General features: G+C 40.6%; 1 protein-coding gene across 15 annotated transcripts in view; it reads right to left on the bottom strand.

The window, feature by feature from the left end:
• Positions 1–1,935: 1,935 nt before the first annotated feature.
• The window catches only part of LOC120372577 (arylacetamide deacetylase-like), a 124,772-nt gene continuing 104,502 nt past the window's right edge, over positions 1,936–22,205 (bottom strand). For 5 of the 15 annotated variants that reach the window (XM_039489796.1, XM_039489795.1, XM_039489799.1 and 2 more), the window contains 5 exons: positions 12,846–13,051; positions 12,258–12,480; positions 10,061–10,130; positions 5,287–5,458; positions 1,936–4,008 (listed from right to left, as the gene is read on the bottom strand). In XM_039489796.1, the coding sequence (XP_039345730.1) occupies positions 3,400–4,008; positions 5,287–5,458; positions 10,061–10,130; positions 12,258–12,480; positions 12,846–12,848 (1,077 nt within the window). In that variant the 5' untranslated portion in view covers positions 12,849–13,051 and the 3' untranslated portion in view covers positions 1,936–3,399. Of the gene's footprint in view, positions 4,009–5,286; positions 5,459–10,060; positions 10,131–12,257; positions 12,481–12,845; positions 13,052–17,226; positions 17,856–17,875; positions 17,951–22,205 lie in introns of those variants that run through there. The other 10 variants (XM_039489792.1, XM_039489793.1, XM_039489798.1 and 7 more) reach the window with 7 other exon arrangements.

Below are 22,205 nucleotides of genomic sequence, written 5' to 3' on the forward strand. Positions count from 1 at the left end.
AAAAAAAACCACTAAAAACTATGGAAGTCACCTTCTAAGGTTAACTATACAATCCTGACCAATTCAGTGACACAAATCCATAGATTAGAAATGTCGGTAAGGCCAACCCTCTGTCTAATTCCAGTCTTTCCCTCTTTGTTGCTTTCACACTGAAGGGCTAACACTAGATACCTTTACACAGTGAAGGGACAAATGAGTTCTAATAGCAATGCCCTGAATTAGTATTGTGTTGGAAAGTTTGTTTTTTCTCTCCAAATCCAACAAAATATTTAAGGCTTAAAATTAATTAACGTGTGTTTTCCAGCTGAAGCCACATTCTATATTTTCCAGACTCTGAAGAATCAAAAAGCAAAGACAATGCAGTCTTTTTCTATCTAGGTCAGAGTTGATCACATGTGCAAAACCAGCTGTGCTTTAAGACATTAGCACCTTGTAAGTCAGTATGTACCCAAATCTCAGTCCCTGCGGGGGGGGAACAACCACTCTTCTGTTTGTTATTTGATTTCTTCTAACAGACTGAATGAGGAGTGACCTTTTCTAAACATTTTCCATCAGAATAATGTCATTGTATCAGCAGTGCCTTGGTGCTTGTGTGGGTGAAAACAATTAAAAACAATAAGTAACAATGGCAATAAAATTCAGTGTCTGACTGCTGATCTCCATGTTTGTGGTTAGTTGTGCACCTCCTCCCTTTTTCCTGAGCTAATATCCATAAAAATCTATATCTATAGCCTCACTCTGAAACCAGCTTTTTCTCTTGCTGAAACTAGAGGAAAGGCCAATTTCTGTTGTGTACCATTTTGAGCAAGGATAATAAATAGGGATAAAATATGACCTATTCAGAGCATGCCTTAGTATTTTTAGATGTGCCTATGACAATATTCTACCCCAAAACCAAAGTATAGGCAACTCCACTACACATGATTATATCACAATAAAAAAGGTCAGCCTGAAGATGTAGGTGAGCATTAGCAAGATAATTCTTTGGAAAAACAGCCAAACTTAACAGACTAATTTCCAATGACAGAGAGCAAGAGAGAATTCTTCAGTTCCATCCAGCCTTCTGCTGTTGGAGAAGAGGAATCCTGCTTCTTGTGCTTGCGGCTATGTCTGGTTGTCAACATTGTACAAAGCTTTGTAAGGAACATTTTTCCAAATATATGGAGGGTTCCAGCTCTGAACCTATATAATTCATATGTAATTCCAGGCTCCCAGCACTTATTTTGTTGATAAAAATAAATCTTTTCAACCCCTTTCCTTTCAGAAGTGACAAGAGTCCTCAAGAGTCATGGTGGTTAAGAGGTGCTGAGCACCCACAACTCCACTGAAATCAATGCTGTAGGTCCATCATCTAATAGGATTTGGCCCAAACTGATTATATTGATTATTTTTATATATGCAAAGTGAGCTTCTTTATCATCTCCTGTAAATGCAAAGTCTGAAAGACGTACAGTACATTGCGGTAGAATCAAAGGCAAGTTTAATTTTGACAATAATAATGAAAAATTAAGGAAAAATATGATAATCATTGCGCACACATTCTGTTTTTATACATAGCTGTAAAAATGTTGACTTCTTGAAGATTGTGTGTTTTTCTTAGGGAGAAGGTACTAGCACATCAAAATCAATAAATATTCAAATAGATGCCACGTGTACAAACAAACAACAAACAAAAACTCAGGGCTGTGACTTTTCATGATTCCAAAACCTTTAGGACACATTTTTAATGTACAAAACATTTACATTTGTGTTAAAGCATATTCATGAATATAGACTGACTTAGATTTGTGTCTTGTTTGAGTCCATATCATGTCTAAGCCTAGATTTTAAAATGTGTTGTATGCAAGTGTTATACTAATGGAATAAATACAGCTAACTTAAAATCATAAGGCTTACCATATGAGTAGTAAGAGAAACACAAGCCACAAAATGGTGTTATTGCAAGGTTGTAATCTTCAGCGTTTTATTTGTTTTGATGTTACAGTATCCAATGTTGTTAAATTACACTTTGTTTTTTGCAGTAAACAAAAAAGTTAACGAATGTGATTAGACAAAGTCTAATAATGGCACCAAATCCTAATTACATATTTATAAGAGCTGTCATATTCACAGCCATTCAAATTCAGTTATGTTTTCAACTGCTTCCTTGCATTCTGCCAAGAAGAGAAACATACCCACACAAGTGCCAGCCACAAAGGCTTCTCAGGCTTACACAAAATTGTCCTTACCTCCAGGGCTGACGAGAGGGGGAGGAAGCCGGTACAAATTACCAGGGCCCGGCGGTCTGGAAGGGGGCCCGGGGCCCGGCTTCCCCAGCCCTGTTTAGCCAGTCCACCCTTACTGGGGGGGCCTGAAAAAAATTTTCACCGGGGCCCGAACCCACTCTCAGTGGCCCTGCTTACCTCAGCCATGGAATTTGGTCCCTGACCTTCCCTTAGGGTGACCAGACATCCCGATAAAATCGGGACCGTCCTGATATTTAGGTGTTTGTCCTACGTCCCGACTGATCTTTGGTCAGGACGCGATATTTCGTTCCGCCGGCAGCACTCACCCTTTTTATTTATTTGTTTGTTTATTTTTTGCAGCTCCACCGGCAGCACTCGACTTTTTCCTTTCTTTCTTTCTTTTTTTTTGCTGCTCCGCCGGCAGCACTCGGCTTTTCCCCCTCCCCCTTGCTACTCTGCCGGCGGGCCCCCCCCATGTGTCCTGATCCCCCACACACGTGTCCTGATATTTTCTCCCTCTCATCTGGTCACCCTACCTGCCCTTCATCTCCACCCTCCCTTGTACTCCAGACTCCTTTCTCACTGATGACTATGGGAACTGACCACCACTGATGATATTAAATGGGCTACCTCAAACATTTTATGGTTAAGTGATCCCACTGATATCCATTCAAGGGTGGGGAGAAGGACACTAAGATGGATCAGCACACATACAGGCTTATGAGGCATGGATTGTAATAGAGAAGTCCTGAAAGATAAAGACTCTTTGGGAAGTGTGATTTGCTGTGATAGGTCAGCAGCAGGACCCACAGAATAAACAGAGGAAGGAAGTGGGCAGAGTGGGTAGGGGTAATGAGGTGTAAAAGGATCTGCTGCAGGGGAAGTTGTATTCTTGTGTAGAGAAATTCAAGGCTAGTAACTGATGGTAGTAAGGGCGATTGTACTTGGATTTTGTATCCCAGTGATGAAAGAGCACTTAGATTAGAGACAGCCTAAGTCACCTGCCAGAGTAGGCAAGAAGCCAACCTGAACCCAAACATTGTAGAGAAATGTATAGTTTCAGTATGGCATTTCACTTCCACAATTTTCAGCAGGGATCCTTTTCTCTCCAAATATAGTGTTTCACCCAGACCCAGTGAATAAGAGCCAAATACATTAAATATCCCTTTTCACTTTATAAGTTTACATTTAACCACTCAATATATTTATTTGCTACTCTATGTCCTAGAGCTAAATCAGTTGGACTTGTAATAAACATTAGAACCCCATGAATTGCATCCTCAATGTGGTCATGTATTACTTCAATTCCTACTTCCCTAAGTCGTGAGACATACATGATTCCATCATCCCTCAAGACATCATGTTGACACGTGAGGACATATGTCACAGGTAAGCCAAGTAACTTGGTATCATCAACCAAGAGTGGTGCTGCTCTTGGATCCAGAAATCCTGGATATTTTTTTCCAAGCATGGAACTTCCATAAATGGGGCTGGCATAAACATGATCCTTTTTAAACTTTTCAGGCAGTAAATTGCTCCAGTTTACAAACCTAAACAAATGGCTTGATTCTGCAGGGACATGTCTATTGGAAGCCAGAGCTTCTTGAAGAGAGACGTCAGTAGTAAAGTATTCACTCCAGAATCTGACCATCAATGACTTGGGCAGAATTGGCTTGTTCTCATTATCTTTATAGGAGGGCAAATCCAGATCAAGGGTCTGAAGAGCAGGATAAAGTAAAGCTTGGATCTTAAGTTTAACTTTAACTTCAAGGTCATCTAGCAGCTGTAAAAATTAAAATGTTTACACAATCAATTAAAGGTTTCAGTTCCCTGACAATGACTGAAGATCCTACAAGAAATGGAATGTGTTTATTTTACAGCATAAGCAAAATAAAACAAAATAAAACAGATTAATAAAAAATATAAATTCATAGGAAGGTCACCCAAGACTACATTGTTGTACAAAAGCTCTGAGCATATCTTGAATGATACTAACGGTTTTCCCATGTAAAGCGCTAATTAAAGAAATAGTTCCATATTATTTCTTGTGCTGAATGAAAATAATACGTCTGAAAATGTTCTTCTTTAAAGGGCATTAATTAGAAGTCACTGGTGCATTTCTAACTAGTAAAAAATGCTATTTTGTAATATCCATGATTTATGAAGCACAGACTTTTGAGACTTCATTAACTATTTTGCACCACATCAGCTTTATCCACTCTGTCTTACTAAATCTGAGGAGAGATTTAGGGCTCTAATAATTGAGCTTTCATGCATCCTTAACACGTGGAGAACAAAATGAGAGTATATTAAATGAATTCAACACCATGGTTGCTTAAATGTCATCCTAGCCTTCTCCTGGCTGTACTGATCACCATGAACTTGGAACATTTCCAAAGCAGCAACTTTACAAAATACAAATAATTTCTTCTAGGGCAGTAACATCTTCACTTCAGTACAGAATACCTTAACTGAACACAACAACCCGCTTACAAGGCTGTACTACACTGAACAGTTGCTAACATTTAAGCACCTTTTGCAGTAGCATTTAATCAAAATGGACCAAATTCTGCAATTATTTTTAAAAATTCCCCATTACACGGGGTTTCACCTGAATAATGGCTTCATGATTTGACAGTAATTATTATAGTATTAAGTAGAGCTTTTTTCTGCAGGGGTATCCAGATTTGGGAGGTGGATCCCCACCGCATGTTGTGACATCAGGTGCGGCATTTATCAATAACTGCTACAGTGTTATTAAGTGGCAGCATTAGTAAGAGCAACTAAAGTAAATAGTGCCGAGGCAGTTTGTTCAATCTGAGATACAAAAAACACATTCACCAACCTGAGAACTGATATTTGTTATCTACCCACTTATGTCTGATTCAGCTCTCACTGACACCAGCATAAATAGAGATGAAAAATGACTGGGAGGCAGATTTTTTTTTCAATGAACTGAGATATTTAAGATATTTAAATTTAAAAGATATTTTGCTAAATCACCCTGGTAAGAAAAATGAGCAGAACAAATCTCTAGACCTGTAAAATATAAACAACATACCTGCTGTGCCACTGCTGCAGCTAAGTTACCTCCTGCACTATCTCCTGAAATACAGATCCGATTTGGGTCCACCCCATATTGCGCAAGAACACTGTTTTGTAGGAAGAACTTCACTACAGTGTACACATCTTCAAACTGAACTGGAAAATGATACATCGGAGCTAATCTGTACCTTTGGGGAAGAAAAACAAATGTGTTAGTTGGAGCTGCCTGGCAAAGCAAATACATTTTAAAGATGCTAATTTTAATGAAAATTCACACATTATTCCAGTAGCAAAATTTTACCATTTCCACTCCCCTCCTCCCCCGAACCTGACAGTAAAAGGGTTGAAATTTTTTTCATGGGGTCATTTGTCAATTTTCATCAGAGGTAGTTAAAATGGCAATATTTTGCCAGTGGGCCTTTTCTCTCCTTCCGTTCCACTGAAGATATAAACAAATCATGGTCCTGGTAATTATTGCCCTAACATATTCAAAATTAGCAGAGAACTTCCATTGTTCTGCAATTACCCGCTGACTACAATACATACACTGATTTGTTTCACTTCTATCATGCTCTCTCTGTTCCAGCGGTTGTGATAAGCAGTACTACTACATGTGACTGGTTTGGTGTTATTGTGATTAAAGAAATTCCCCCCGCATATTTTGAGAACATCTGAATGCTATGTAAATGTATTCATTGCATTGTCACTGTTCTACAGATCTGTGTAATAAAAATAATTGCATATCAGCATATATCACTGTTATAATAATTGTGCTGCTAGAGAAAACATGGAGAAAAATCCCATCACCTCTGGATGGTTACTGATTTAAAAAAAGTTCATGAATGATGAAGCCACTACTGGGAGCTGAAGCACAACTCTGTCCCAAGTAGACAACTAGCCAAACGCATAAAATACTATGAAACACTCTACTCGTCCATCACTGAAGACACCAGTACAGGCTAGGTCCTGGACAGGGTGCATTATATTCTAGTGGTTGGGTGGGGAGATTGTATTTATTTCCAGACTGGGGCCCAGAGGGCAAAAAATAAATCAGTAAAAAAATTATTTCAGTCACTAAAGTTGACAAATGGGGCTCTGAACATACACTCAGGGAATAGATTGTGGAGTAAGAAGGCACCATTTTCCATAGTCACTGTTTAAAGTGTTTTACATTTTTAAAGAAGTTTTAGAAACTGGGCGGGTGGGGGGAGCGCAGAGATGAATGATGCTTGTGCCATGGTGAGTCCCTGAGACAGCCTATTGATCAGATGGCTCAAAAAAGCCCTGGTGGAATGGGCTGTGTACTGAGTCTTAGTCCAGATCTAAAAAAAGGCAGTCAACACAAACAATTTTGTGAGTGCCTGCAGCATATGTGCAGTGGAAACAGTAACGTAATCGCCTCAAGCTGCCAGGCTGTGGCCCTTGGGGTGACAGATCACTGGCGGAAACATTTCTTCCTATTGCTTCCTCTAATCCTGCTCACCTGCATGCAGAAGTGTGCAAAAAGCAAAGAGCCTCCTTGCATCCTTTCCCTGGAGTGCATCCAGGAACACAGGGTAAAATGTTGTCCTATCAGAGCAGTACTGTTGCTCTCCCTACTCCTGCTCTCTTTCAAATTTAATGTCCCAGCCCTTCATTTCTTATCTAGCATATATTAAAATAAAAATAGGGTATTTGCGGAGGAAAACTTAATCCCTTGGTTGATGAACAGCCATATCACCATGGCTGACAGTTAGGGTTGGTGCATGGGAAACCTTGATTCACAGTATAAGGCAATTAAAATGAGTTTTAACAATCTAATGGAGTGCCTGTTAATTTAATGTTAGTTTTACAAGACAATGTAATTACTACAGTGGAGTCTGGTGTGCCAAGCCAATTTCCTATTGCAAAGAGGCAGTTACGGAAACAATGGCAATCCTAGAAGTAGTCTTCAATTGATTATATTACTGTGTTCCTAATACCCACTACTGCAGTTTTTTTCTATAATTAGGCCACCCATGGTCATCAGTGGTTTGCTCCGCATTGCAAATGACTCTTTGATAGTGACATTTGAATGGTGAACTGAAAATAAAATCCATGTTTGACATTTAATAATGAACTTCCTATGGGCAATGCTTTTTAAAAAGATACACAGGCCTTGGGTTCTGTGGATGCATTTGTATTGTATAGCTACATAACTATCTTGAGTAATTATACATGACAGCCTAAGTCCAAAGCAGATTGTGAAGAGTTACAAATGGATCCCACAAAACTGGGTGACTGGGAAACAAAATGGCAGATGAAATTAAATGTTGATAAATGCAAAGTAAGGCACATTGGAAAATATAATCCCCACTATACATATAATATGATGGAGTCTTAATTAGCTGTTACCACTCAGGAAAGATCTTGGAGTCATTGTGGAAAATTCTCTGAAAACATCTGTTCAATGTGCAGAGGCAGTCAAAAAAGTGAACAGAATGTTTGGAACCATTAGGACAGGGATTGATAATAAGACAGAAAATATCATAAGGCTATTATACAAAGCCATGATACACCCACACATTGACTACTGAATGCAGTACTGGTAACTCCAGCTCAACAAAGATATATTAGAATTGGAAAGAGTACAGAGAAGGGCAACAAAAATGATTAGGGGTATGGAACAGCTTCCATATGAGGAGAGTTTTAAAAGGCTGTGACTTTTCAGCTTGGACAAAGAGGACTAAGTAGGGATATGACTGAGGTTTATAAAGTCATGAATGGTGTGGAGAAAGTGAAAGTGTTATTTACCCCTTCACATCACACAAGAACCAGGAGTCATTCAATGAAATTAATAGGCACCAGGTTTAAAACAAAAGGAAGTACTACTTCACACAACTGACAGTCAACCTGTGGAACTCATTGCCAGGGGATGTTGTGAAGGTCAGAAGTATAACTGGGTTCAAAAAATAATTAGATGAGTTCATGGAGGATAGGTCCATCGATGGCTATCAGCCAAAATGGTCAGGGATGGAAACCCAAGCTCTGGGTGTCTCTAAGCTTCGGACTGTCAGATGCTGGGACTGGACAACAGTGATCACGTGATAATGCTGTTCTGTTCATTCCCTCTGAAGCGTCTGGCACTGGCCACTGTCTGAAGACAGGATAATGAGCTAGATGGATTATTGAACTAATCTGGTATGTCCATTCTTATGCTTTACTTACACCATTAAATATAACGGATGTGCACTGCCAGAGAGCAGGGCTGGGGTACCGCCGGGGTCAGAGCTATTACAGAGGCACAGATAGCACTGGCCACTTGCAGATTTCTAAAGATTCACATGAATACATGGAGGTTTAATCAAGTTTGGGGTGGCCACTGCAGTCTTTTCTTGGGGAGGGAAATACCATGTTCCACTCCCTTACACCAGTCTGGCCAGTGTGGTGGGGAGAGACTCAGTAAAGAGAACATGGAAACTTCCTTCCTCTGCAATCCTTCCCATGGACTTTTCTGCAGGAAGGAGTGATCTGCTGTAGGCTTTTCTACTATGCCCAACACCCTAGTAATGGAGAGCCTGTGATAAATCTCTTGCTTCAAGGATGTACAATTCAACTATAAAAACCTATTTCTGGCGTGAACTTGATTAAAATGAAGAGTCGTAATTTTCTAAATAAAATCAAACTTTATATTTCAAAGTTACAAAAATGTAAAAGCTGAGATATGGGAAAAGGAGAAACAGGGCAGCTTCAAATGCCTTTTAAAAGGTGCAAAAAATGGCTTCCAAACTTAAGCTGATTTTTATCCATATTGTATATGTCTGTCGAACATGGACCCATTCTTTTTAATAGACAAAGACACAACTAAATAAAACACTGAGCTAATTGAAACTCAGCTTATCTCATCACCACCCTAGGATGGCCAGGTGCCCAGTTTTCAGCCAGAACGTCCAGTTGAAAAGGGAACCTGACAGTATCCGGTTAGTTTCACTGACCAGACACCCAAAGTCCAGTTACTGTGAGAGAGGGAAGTGGGGAGGCACTGGGTCATCACCCGCGCCAGCCCCTACTCAGCCAGGGCAGCTCTCAGCCCCGGCTCCGCAGGGGAGTCTCTCCTGACTCAGGTGGGGAGGGAAGGGTGTGTGTAGGAGGGGGAAAGCAGCGAGCGACGAGGGGGAAGGGGAAAGAGGAGTGGATGGGGGCGGGGCCTGGGGTGGAAGAGGCGGGGCCGGGTCAGTTCCAGCCCTCCTGCTTGAGTGTCCAGTTTTTAAATATTACGAGGTGGCAACCCTCCCTCCCTCCTGCACATACCAATAGAATTTAATTTCATTTTGTAATGGCATTATAAAGGTGTGGATTCCATGCAAGTCTTTCCAGCTATTTGAATGAGCTGCTTTGGATCAGGCCCTCTGGAAGGAGAAGGGAAAGCAGTCAGGAAGGATGCTGCTCTTTTCCTCCCTAACCTATTCCATGGAAAGGGATCTGCGGGTCTTGGCTCTTGTCTGATCACTTTTCTGCAGGGAAGTATGGGGCCCACTGTAAGTGAAAAATCTGACATAAAGGGGAGTGCTAACAATTAGAAAATGCCTATAACGATGGGCTGGGCACATCTGGAGAAGTAGGCAGAGCAGAAGGTTAGCTACCCACTCCCCTCACAAAAGAATACCCAGCACCACCACTGGGACAGTGTTCACTATTAAAATCTTTGAAGTTTTTGTTTGCAAGTAATTATTGTTAACCACATAAAACACGTACCCCAACACAAATATATAGCAAACAAAGGATCATTTATCCCAACACCTAGTTCAGTCTAGAAACAGAATCTCTCTTACTCGACTGATACGACAACAGCATTTAGCTTGTTTGCAGTCCATCTTGACAGGAGGTCATAGGGTTCCATGGCTGAAATGAAATAAGTCACTTAAAGCATATTTGATTGCACTTATAAACAAATACGTAAACAGCTCCACATTTCTCTTGGCAGAAGTCCTCTGGTCCCTTTCCAAAATCTCCACAGTTCAGTGCCTTCACAGCAATGCAATTCAACTGTTGTACATACAACTTTATCGAGAAGCACAAAGTAAACAAATGATTCAACTGGTGCTTGAACACTATCCAAGAAGACATCCATGAATGAGCTGTACATTATTTAAACTCATGAAAGCTTGGATTTCATGACAGACGAAAAAGGAATGAAAACCACAACGAGGAGGAGAAAATTTATCTCTCGGTTACATGTGTGCAACCATGCTGAAATTAAAGGGGTTGCGTGTGTGTGAGAGAAGAGAAATTTGTCTCAGTCTCCGGCAGACTAGCAACCACCTTCCCTAGTATATAGGGAGCAATGCAATGTGAGCTATTTAGTGATCATTAGGAATTTAAGCCATAGATGCTTTTGTTTGGCTGCTCATCCTAAAATGGTAATTTATAATCATTTATTACAGTCATTAAAGTACATTAAGAAGAAGCAGAGAATGTTTGTGATGAGGGAAAACATGACTGGGGGTGAGTGTGAGGGACAAGAGAAATCATTCCAGTTAAATAACACTAGCAAAAGCATAGCACAAAAAACCAAAACATTTTAAAATGCCTTGTTGGAAGTAATGTGGAAGAAGACTAAACAAAAACAAGCAGGGAGATGGTCTCTAATAGCAAACTGAAACAAAAGAGATTTGCTTTTCCTTCTTCCAGGAGAATGCACAGCATCAGAAATGACAACCTGATAGGAAAAGCTTTCTCCAAATGGAAGAGACCCTTTTAAATTACACATGTGGTTTGGATTTATTTATACAACATAGCACCCTAGGGGAACCACGTCATACATGGAGAAATATAAGTAATGCAGTGGTACCTGAAGAAGCAAGTTCAGTTACAACTTCTTTTCTTTCTTTTTTTTTTGTAACACATTTTCCCTGCCAGTGAAAACACAAGGCAGACAGGGCTCTTGCTCTAATTTCTGAAAATGATTTCCTAATTCAGGCTTTTCCTACAGGCACAGTACTAAAATCACCCTCAGTGGTGAAAGAAATGTAACATATAAGTTAATGCATAATTCTGCCTTCTCAAGAGGAAAAAAGGGGACCCTCCACTATATACACTACACCTTGACTTGTTTGGAATGCTTCCGACTTCTGGCATTCTGAATACGTACCTTCTAACAGAAGATATAGAGTAACCATAAGAAGGGCCTAACAACCTCTGCATTGCACCATTTAATTTCTTCCCATTTTCTCTCTATGGTCATTCTTAAAAGGCATGGGGAATCTAAGGATCTGGGCCAATCAAAATACACTTTAGGTGGCAAAAGATACCAGGCTGCCCTCTAGATTGTCAGAGAGAGACTGGTGGTTGCCTTCCCTCTCCTCCTGTGGAGGCAGCAGACTCGTGTGGAGAAGCATCTGGTAGCCAGAGCTCCTCTCTACCTCCCATTCATTTCCCCTGGGTTGTCTCTGCACTTTCCCCTGTGAGATGCTGATGACTCCAGGACACTTCTCTCCCCTGCACTCAGCCCATTCTCATAAACACCCAACCATCACTCACACTTAACCCAAGAGAAACTCAGTTCCCCTCTTGTGATGGACACTTCTCCCTCCCCATGAGGCTCCACCATGAGCACTGTCCTATCTGTGGGTCAGCCTTTCACAGGGATTTCCTCTTCTGGAAGGCACCTGACTTCCCCATTTAGATGCTCTTCTCCCTTATGAGGGGCCTGGCCATTCCCGTTCTTGCTCCTTTCTCCTGTTTTTGTTAGTGTAACAAATCCATGTACTGCAGATAACATTTACGTGATCACATGCACAGGAACGTCGAACTAGAACATTTATTCTTCTCCTCAAAAGACACTGACCTGTGTCACCTGAGCTACAACAGAGCTTTCACAACTGTGATTAGTAGCAGGTCCCTTATCGTTTTTGTGGGCCAGTGACTAGAAATCAATATTGTATACAAAAAAACTAACACCTTACAACAGTAGGTGAGACCTTGTGTACAAGACGTTAGTTAGTGAAAAGAAGAGGCCCTTGTATTTACCTGAGCCTCCTACACACCAGCCTCCACCATGAATGTAAATCATTGCCCTTTTCAGCCCACTGGATTGCTTCCTGGGTATGTACAAACGGGCTGGAACATTGTTAAATTTTGTGTCAGTGACGGTCACATTTTCATCTGATATTGGTGCAGTGTACTCAATACTTGTGATCATCATCAGAACTTCCATGTAGTGCATCAGACCCAGCCACTCAGCAAACTCAGCCTAAGGTCAAAGGAAATGAACACAAAGTAAGTTTTAACATCGGTACATCAATTATAGACTGAATCCTACCTGTACAGTACATACTATGTACAATAAGGGCTGTCCTTTGCTTTATTTAAGTTTTGCCATTAATCCTCTCCCACTGAGCTCATTCTGTAAACTAGTGATTGCCAACTTTTCTGGGCAACTGTATCAGTTTGCCATACTAGGAGCCAAGGTGTACCATCCACTGCCCACTATTTCCCCCATCTCTTTTGTGCGTTCTCATCTGTAATGGAACTTAGGCTCTTCCAAAACCCAGCCTCATAACTGAATCGAAGGTGGGCAGAGGGAGAACTCCAGCACCCAGCGCACAAGCATATTACCATTAAGATAGAGAGCAGGAGCTGGACTTCTAGGGTGAAGGTGGTGTGGCTGGAATGCTGATGTGCTCCCGGCAGCCTGGTCTGCAGGAACAGCCTGTTTGGTGCTGTTGCAGACCCGAAACAAAGCAACAATTTGAGTTGACCTAGGAACTGGACTGATGTCTGGTATTCATTTGTGCCCTTTTGAGTCCCCCAGGATCAGAAACCTACTCCCAAAACATGGAAGAACAAGTACTGTTAGGCACTGGCTGGAAATCACTGTCCTAAGAATTAGATAATTAAAACAAAACAAACAAACAAAAAACAAACACACATCCACCTACCAAAGCTGCCTCTCTATTTTGAAATATTGATTTTAATGGTTTGTCTTTTCATGGTGTCTTGTAATAGCAAAAATGATGTACAATAAACTGACCCCAGATCTTTCATCTGAATCTTAATTAACGTGGGACGTTCTACACCATCAGTTATTAAGGCGAACTCTTTACTGATTTCATTGTAGTTCTGCTTAAAAACTGATGGTCCTGCATATTTATTTTATTTTGTCTACATGTATTACATGTTTTATACCTTCATTTCTGTAGAAATACATGGAAACAAACACAAACATACCACATGAATCAATCAATACAAAGACAAACAAATTACAAGTGAGATAGGCCTTATATGCCAACAGGATAAGAGGGAAGATGTGGCCAGTAGAACTCTTTGATCCTTCCTGAGGTAGCAGCAGGAAATTTATAGGGAGACTTTTGGTGGCTCTCCTCTCCACACCAAAAAGAAACAGGAATTTCAAATGAAGCCACATCTTCTCTGACAGGAGAAGAAATTCCCTCTGGGTTGGAGAGACAATGAGGATAGTTCACTCAATCTCTTCATCAAAAGTATCCCTTCCTTATTAATACATACAGTATTCTGCAGCAATAGTCATAAGGGATCTGCTGCCTTTGGATCTTACCTGTGTGGGAACACTACATGCTCTGTAGATTCATATTAGGGGAGGGGAAACTCTACCACTGTTATTAGGGATGCAGATGAACAAAAACAGAAGATCCAGTAGATAACCTTTCACTACCAGCATTCCACAGTGCCTGAAACATATAAGCCCACAGTCTTTCTCCCTCCAAACATCCTGTAAATAGATTTTAACGAGCTCCTGGAAGCTTATCTGTTAGGACAGTTTCAATCCCCAGGAGTGTTTAAAATGAAATTCCCCACTATAAATCTCTCTGACATACTTAACTGCCCAGAACCAGCACTGTCTGTTTTATTACATACAAACACAAAAACTTTATAGACAATGACACAGCAAAAGAGTAACTTAACAATATAAACCAAACAGAACTGGCATTGGACATAAAAATATCCAGAGCTTCCAGATATCTCAGAGCAGGCAACATACAGTATGCTATTATGGTCTTGTTTTTTTGTGGGGGGGGAGGGTTGGGATTCTGTTGTTGTTTTAATGGTACAGCTGACAGCGGCCAGCAATTGACTTCATCTTCCGCTTGCTTAAAGTCAAACTGCTAAATAATGGAATCTGTGCCACGGGAGCCCTCAGGAGTAATGGGAGTACTAACTACTCTTGCTGCAGGGGGCTGCCCCTGAGGTTCCATTGCAGGAGCAAGTAGAAGACCGGGATATATTGCAGTACTAAACTAGTTGATCTCAATAGTCTTAAAATCTACTACGCTTTTTGGTTAAATGGTTAACAACAAATCAATAAGTATCAGATGTTTGAAATAGTCTCTGTTCCCGACAACTGGAGGAAATTAAGAATGAAGAACTTCATGATGGTGATATGCCTCTGGTTTGGTGGGTACCAACATGTGCCCAATGGGAGGGCATATTGTTTGTGACTGGGAAAAGCAGGGAGGCAGGATGCTCCAGTGCTTAGGGCACTACCCTAGGACTCAGGAGTCCCAAGTTTCACTTCTTGCTCCACCAGTCTTCTTGTGATGCTTAGCATCTCTGTGCCTCAGTTCCCAGTGTGTGAAAAGAGGAATAAAGAAGTTCCCTACCTCCCCAGGGTATTGTGAGGATAAATACATTAGACTGTGAGGAGTTCAGATATTAAAGTATTGGGAGCCATGTAATTATGCTCCCCTTGTTACCAGACACCACTGAAGCTTCTCTGTATAGATGTTCTCCTACACAGGTGGAGGTAGGGAGAGCGGCAACATGCTAGAAGAGACACTTGGGGTCTTGTAGGAATGTCTTGTTAAAATTCTGCCACCAGTTCAAGGGAAAGTCGGGCTAATTTCACTGCTTCTGCTGTAGTTCACCCCCTCTCTGGGGGGTCCCACAAACTGTCTGTAGCACAATCACTTCCTGTGAGTTTGGGTGGCTTTCCAGTTGGAACACATCTACTGAGAATATACAGAGCTATTCCTCATGGCCTTGGAAACGCAGATACAACGGACTAAAGTTTACTCCTAGCTAGGAAAACAAGGATTTCATTGCATGAAAAATTGGGAGGTTTCTTTTGTTTTTGTTTTGGTGCAGAACAAAACTGTCTGTGTGAGACACGTACATTCAAGTCCTTGCTCCAAATGAGGCAGAACAGGGACTTGACCCTGTCTCTTCCACATTTCATGTGAACACCCTTACCACTGGGTTATTGGGTATCTAAGGATCACTTGCTCTCCTTCCTGTTTTGATCAGAAATTACATCCTGGATCTGAGCAACCTTCCCAAGTTTTTTTTTCTTTTTTTTGCGGGGGGTGGAGTTCAAAATCTTTCCATTTCCACAAAAAGTTTTGGTTTTCACAAATTGGCATTTGTCGATAAAATGTTTGATCTGAAAACACTCGCTTCATTTTGGTGCAAGGATAGTTAAACCCAGTAGGTGAACTATATGCTCCAGCCTTTTCAGCATACACCACCTTTCTCATTGCTTTGAAGATCTGTGGGTATCTAGTTATGAGACTGGTGTATGTCCTCTCTCAATCTTTGACAAATTATTTCTACCACATTCAGCTAAATGGCTTCAAAAGCCAGGAGGATTTTGGAAACCGAACCTTTGAGGGAGAACAACCCTCAGAAAAGTGTACACAGTGCTACGCATGCCCTTGCTGTTCTTTAGATGTTATATAGAATCTTCTGAAAGAGGTGATTGAATCCAGCTATGAAATGCAAATTTAGGTCACAGCATTCTTGCTGCTAGTTTGAAGAGTTAAAGTATGTGTATAGTAATGTTTCTAGAACATTTGAAAAGTCTTTAGAAGTTGATTTTAGGAATATATATATATTGTTAGTACTGCAAAGAATTACATGATTCTTCACTGTTTCCCTATGTAACTCCTGTAAGGTAACCAACAACATATTTCAGTTTCTCATAGTGTTCTGCCCACACCAATATTAAGCATAACTACTTTTTAAAACCTGCCTTTTAGAACTCTAAATAGCCCAGTTCAGCATGTAGGCTTATCTACTTTTGTATTCATTTATAATTTCAGTTGCATGCTAGCCAGCTGATCTTAGGCAAGCACTAAAATAGCGGAGTAATGATATATACATAACAAACAACATTGATAATAAATAAATAAATAATAATAATTGGAGATATACCAATCTCCTAGAACTGGAAGGGACCTCGAAAGGTCATCGAGTCCAGCCCCCTGCCTTCACTAGCAGGACCAATTTTTGCCCCCGATCCCTAAGTGGCCCCCGGTAGGGTAGGGTAGGGTGGCTCGGTGGTTTGAGCATTGGCCTGCTAAACCCAGGGTTGTGCATTCAATCCTTCATATTTTATGAAATACCTTTACTTAGCTTATTTAAGTTGTTCTGAGGAGGCAAAAACTGGTTTCCATGTCAGAGGGTCAATGTATTTGAATATGGCAGAATGGCCTTATTACAGTGGAAGGCATATTATAAATGAATCCACTGGTCTGCACATGGAGAGATCAAACAATCTCATTAGCTTTTCAGTCTAGAGTTTTGCAGGGCCTGTGACCATTAGCTGTTCCAAGCAGTAGCTGGAAAAACATTAACATTTTCCAAATAATCCCTGATTATTTCAGAGATTGTCACCATTTAGGGGCAGTTGTCTGTGTGATGATTTAATATATGATACTCAAAATCAAAATAGCAGAAGAGTTAGGAACCCAGGAATTGCCATATTGGATCAGATTCAAGGTCCATCTAGTCCAATATCCTGTCTCTGACCATAGCCAGCACTCAGATGCTTCAGAAGTTGCAAGAAAACCTCACATTAGGTAGAGGTGGGATAATGAGAGACCACATTGCGGTCCTCTTAATCCTTTACAGTTAGAAAAGGACTTAAACCCTGAAGCATAAAGTTTTATACCTCTTCCAAAATTTAGGCTACTATTTACTACTATAGCACTGGATATGCTTGTTATTGGTATACACATCCTACCTTTATTTGAATCTTCCTAAGGTTTTGCCCTCAGTGACATCTGCTGGCGATAAGTTCGACAGTCTAATTTCATGTAGTGTGAAAAGATTGGTTTTGAACTCTTTAGCTTCCTTGAATTTCACCTTATTTTAATGTTGCGAGAGAGGGAGAACAAAAGCTACCAATGCATCTTCTCAAGACCATTAGAGACTTTTATTAGGTCCGTTCTTGTTTGTTCGTTTCATTTCTAAGTTAAACGATCCCAATCTTTTCCATTTCCATAGGAGAGTTTTTCCCATGCCCATAATCATTTTTGTTGCCCTTTTCTGAATCCCCTCTATTCTGCAATCTCCTTTTTGAGATGGGTGACCAGTACTGCATGCCATATTCTGGATGAAGCCACACTGTTGATGTATAGATTTACTTTTCTAGAACTGTTTACTTATGTAGATATTGGGTAAAAACTCTGGCATAACTCCATTGACCCCTACTGAATGTCACCCACTGTCTCCTTTGAAATCATATACAGAGGTTTGGGCCAACTTTTTTCTTCTTTTTGTTTTGCAGATTGCTAAGAACCGTTGTTATTGCTATCAGTATATAGGCTGCCTGCAAAATGATGCACCTCTGTGGATTATAATTCTTTGCTCCTGAGGGAAGGCTATGTTACCTTCCACTTCTCCTTTCCATCTGCAGCAACAGTCTTCCACAGCTCTAGTTACACTCACATTGTGCATGGAGCTGACTGTAAAAGCAAAAGGGAAAAGGACAGGAGTTTGGGTCAAATTCTGTTGCAACCAACTGATCTTTTTTAAAGCTTTGAATAATGAAGCTACTCTTTCCTGTTTTGTTTGCCTGAACTGAGCATTAAAAACAATTTTCATCTGTACATAAACCAAATAATGAAGAGATTATATGCCAGGGCATGTATGTCACGAGGCTGTCTCGTGACAGCCAAGCTCTGTTTCAGCATCCTACTTCTGCCTCACCAGTCATGAGTTACACACATGAATTTTTCTCCCCAGTCCTGCAGAGAACCACTGCCTGAACTCTACCTGTGGTGCTGATTCAATGTTGCCTATAGTGTAATTCTCTCTGTGCCTGATTTAAGTAGTCTGCTAACCACAGGACAGGAATAATAAGAGCTGAAACATCTCTAATGTAACATTAGTGCCCCTGTGTGCCCTTTCCCCATTATTTTTTTACTTTTCCAATTCTGTCTGGGATAATGAATGCACCAACTACTTAGTATTCTATTCCTTTCCTCAGAAGGGTATGATAATTTCCTTTCCATTTTTATAAGCCAGTTCAGTAGATTTTGATAGAAATACCTAGACACCGGGGTTATTCCTTATTCTGCTGAAAAGTGCCAGCAGAACTGCCATCCCAGGTGGACAGAGGGATTGAAATTTACCCAGCTCGTCGAAATCTTGGGATTGATAAGGGTGTAACAGCGCTGCTGTAACCGTTGGGGAAAGGCCATGGTCATGCTGTTTTCCTTTCTCTGCCATATGACCTGAATATCAATGTAAACATTCGGAATTTTCTGTAGTAGCTCAGTTATGTCACACATCTTTTGAAAAAACAAACAGGTTTCTCCAGCTGAAGTGGTAAGTGGTAAGCACAGGCTAGTTCACATTCTTTGCTCACCACCAGTCTAACATCTCAGTTCAGAAGCCAGGGATTTCACAAATAATAATTGTCAAAGTATTTATGTCAGTCACAGCAGTAGCATTCCTATTTACTCTTCATTGTGTTTGCCACACACATCCTACAGCTAATCTCTGCAAAATCAAACATTCAGGTAAAGTCGATGTGAAGTTTCCTCAGTGCTGTTTCTGAATATATCAGTGTAAACAGAGAGGATATAAGCTTCAAAAGAAATCTGTCTTGTGTTTTCTCTGGCTTGTTTCTTCTTCCACTTGCTTTTCTCCCCTACCCCCGTTCCAGTGGAACTCTGGGTTTTAAAAAATATTGAAACCTAGTTCTTATGTTGCTTTAAAATGTTTAGCAAGAACATGATGAGATTATGATACATGAGCAATGGAATAACAGAGCAATGCCACAGTGGCCGGCAAGCAAATCAAGGCTTCAGCTTCTGAAATTAAAATCAGACTCTTAGAATTAGACACTATTTAACTGTTATCATACAAGGCTTATCACAAGTGATTATGGTGGGGGGCTGAGGGAGAAACATTGGGCCAGATTCTGATGTCACTTATGTGGAGTGATTATTATGCTGTCTCCATATCATGTGCCTGCTCCCTGAAATTGTAGCACATTTTGGCAATGCGTTATTGGTATTTTCTTTTAGCTGAAGGACCAAATATTGTCTGGACCATAAAGTGAGTATTATTATATAATAATAATTATATTATATTTATATACAATATAAATGGGCATTACAGTGTAGTTTTAATTGCCACTGAGACAGCTAGCAATAACTTTGTTGTAATCGTGGTCTGGCACATGCCAGTAGCAGAATTTGCAGTTTATTGTGAAAGTTTAATATATGATCTGGAAAGCAGAACTCATGCTAAGAATTATATATTGGTCCCCTTCCTCCATCTCATTTTCATTGACCCAGGGGTGGTAGCCATGGAGCTGTGTGAACAGAAGTGCAGTTTGCCGGTACTTTTCTTTATTCTCTTTCACTTTGTTCTCTCCTTCCCCTTATTGGATTTATATTTTAATAACTGACTTTCCTTTTGTATAAGGTAGCACCCCTCTACTTTATCATTTAGTCTATGTAATCTGGATCAGATTTCCCATATTATGAGAAACACCCACAAAAAAGGGCTGGAGAAGAGACGAGACTCCAAGAGTTTCCTACTGCAAATGTTATTTGCATCATCATCATCATCATCTTAGGTGGGTAGGTGGGCTACAATTTTGGAGACCATGAACCCTCCTGGCCCTCTGCATCTCCTGAAAAAGGAATTGCCTCCCATGAGCTGTTCCACAGGAATTCTAGTGCTTCATAGACCTTGGCCCCAAAGGAAGTTTGGTATCAACAACATCAGCATAGTCCTAGTATTAGTAAAACTAGACACCAATTACTGATACCTGAGCAACCTGCGAGTAGGTAACAGGCCACATTCAGAAATGACATACGGAAGTTGGGGGTAAGCAGTAAAATAGTGTCATTTATACTACTAAAATGAGTAACTTACATGCAAAGGGGACTGAAGAGGAGTGTCACAGAAAAAGCATCCCTGTCCCGATGTTGTTATACCTTCAGGTAGTTACTTTTCCTGCTACACAGCAACTTCCACATCCTCAATATGTAAGTTACTCATTTTACACATGTACAAAATGCCAGATGTTTGCAAGTGACACGTTTGCCATTTACACATTTTACAATCAATTTACACCACACATGCAACTTTTGCACCACTACTTAACACACTGCTGAATTTAGCCCAGCAAGCCAGAGTTTGATCTCAATTACACCAACATAAATCCATGCAGCTTCACTGATGTTTGTGGAGCTATTTTAGATTCACATTTTAATGTTACTAAATAGACCCAAGGATCTGCCATCATGTATTTTGATTTAATAGTAAGATATAGTTTTCAATAATTGGATGGGTTTAATCCAAATCATTTAACAAAGCTCAAGAGAATGTATTGAAGAAAGCAAGACTGTGTTGGCAGATGGATTGAATAAGATCACATAACAGGTCTTTTCTGTCTTTAATTTCTAGCAGTCTGGAATAGCCAGCTTCACAGTGCAGTTGCCATGTGCTTCTCCAAAGGCAGGACAGCTCTCATTCTCGTGTCTTTGCACCACCCATGAATGTGGTTTTCCTCATGCGAAAGTTCTGCAGCCTCTGCTTGTCATCCCAGACATGCACCGCAATGTGATCCCACCACTCAGTGCTTGTTTCCTGAGCCCATAAACAGTGTTCCACTGTGGTCAGCGCCTCCGTGAATGCCACAAGCAATCTAGTGTCGTAGCTACTATGTGTGGCAAGATCAATATCGCACTCCTCTTGCCTTTGTAGTTTAAGGAATAACTCCACTGCCACTCGTGACATGTTGGTCAGAGAGAGGAGCAGTTTAGGATCACAGAGCACACAGGAAGGGGACTTTCAAATTTGAGGCTAATGGCCCCGCACACAATTCAAATGGCCCTGCACACTTCCATCAACACAACTCCAACCGTCAACTTTCCACGGAGACAGCATGGAGCAAACAGGAAGGGGACTTTCAAATTTGCAAAGGAATGTCGGGGTGGGGATGATGGTTGGTCACTTGAGGGCAGGGCAGTAGAGTTCAAACCGATGGCCAGAGAGGCGATAACAGGCATTGTGGGACACCTCCCGGAGGCCAATCGCAGCGCTTCTAATCACCATGGTATCTACACTGGCACCACAGTGCTGTAGCCCCAGCGCAGAAAGCTGTACATCTTTCGTCGGAGTGGTATTTTTAGAGTGCTACAACTGTGCAGTTTCTGAGCACTATATGGCTTGGCAGTGTGTACACCTTGGGAGTTACAGCACAGAAAGCTGCTTTACTGTGCAGAAACTTGCCAGTGTAGACAAGGCCTTAGTAACTACAGCAGCTATTTAGCTAGTCAACCACAAACTCTTGCAAAATTATGATGTAACTTCTTCTGTTACCTTTTTCCTATTTTGTATACTTTATGCCTGTAAATTAGTAACAGAGTAGATCACATTATTATATTTGTTACAGTATCACAAGGTATAATCCTGAAAAATGACAATTAAGATTTAAAAAACTGTATCAAAAGATTAAAGCTATCAAAGTATTCTTAATAGACCTCTTCAGTTTTGAGGACGCTGCATTTCAGTTTGTGGCCTAGGCAACCATAGAAGGACTGCAAGCAGTCTAGACCATGCGTCAATTTTAAATAGAAATGTGATCTATACCTATATAAAAACAAATCTTTAATGATAATGTCTAATGAGGTATTTATTTTGCATGAAAGAAACTGAGACATTCAAATGGCATGTTTGAGAAGCCAATGTGAGGTG

The sequence above is a fragment of the Mauremys reevesii genome, linkage group 9, assembly GCF_016161935.1.
Source record: "Mauremys reevesii isolate NIE-2019 linkage group 9, ASM1616193v1, whole genome shotgun sequence".
Lineage (NCBI taxonomy): Eukaryota > Metazoa > Chordata > Testudines > Geoemydidae > Mauremys > Mauremys reevesii.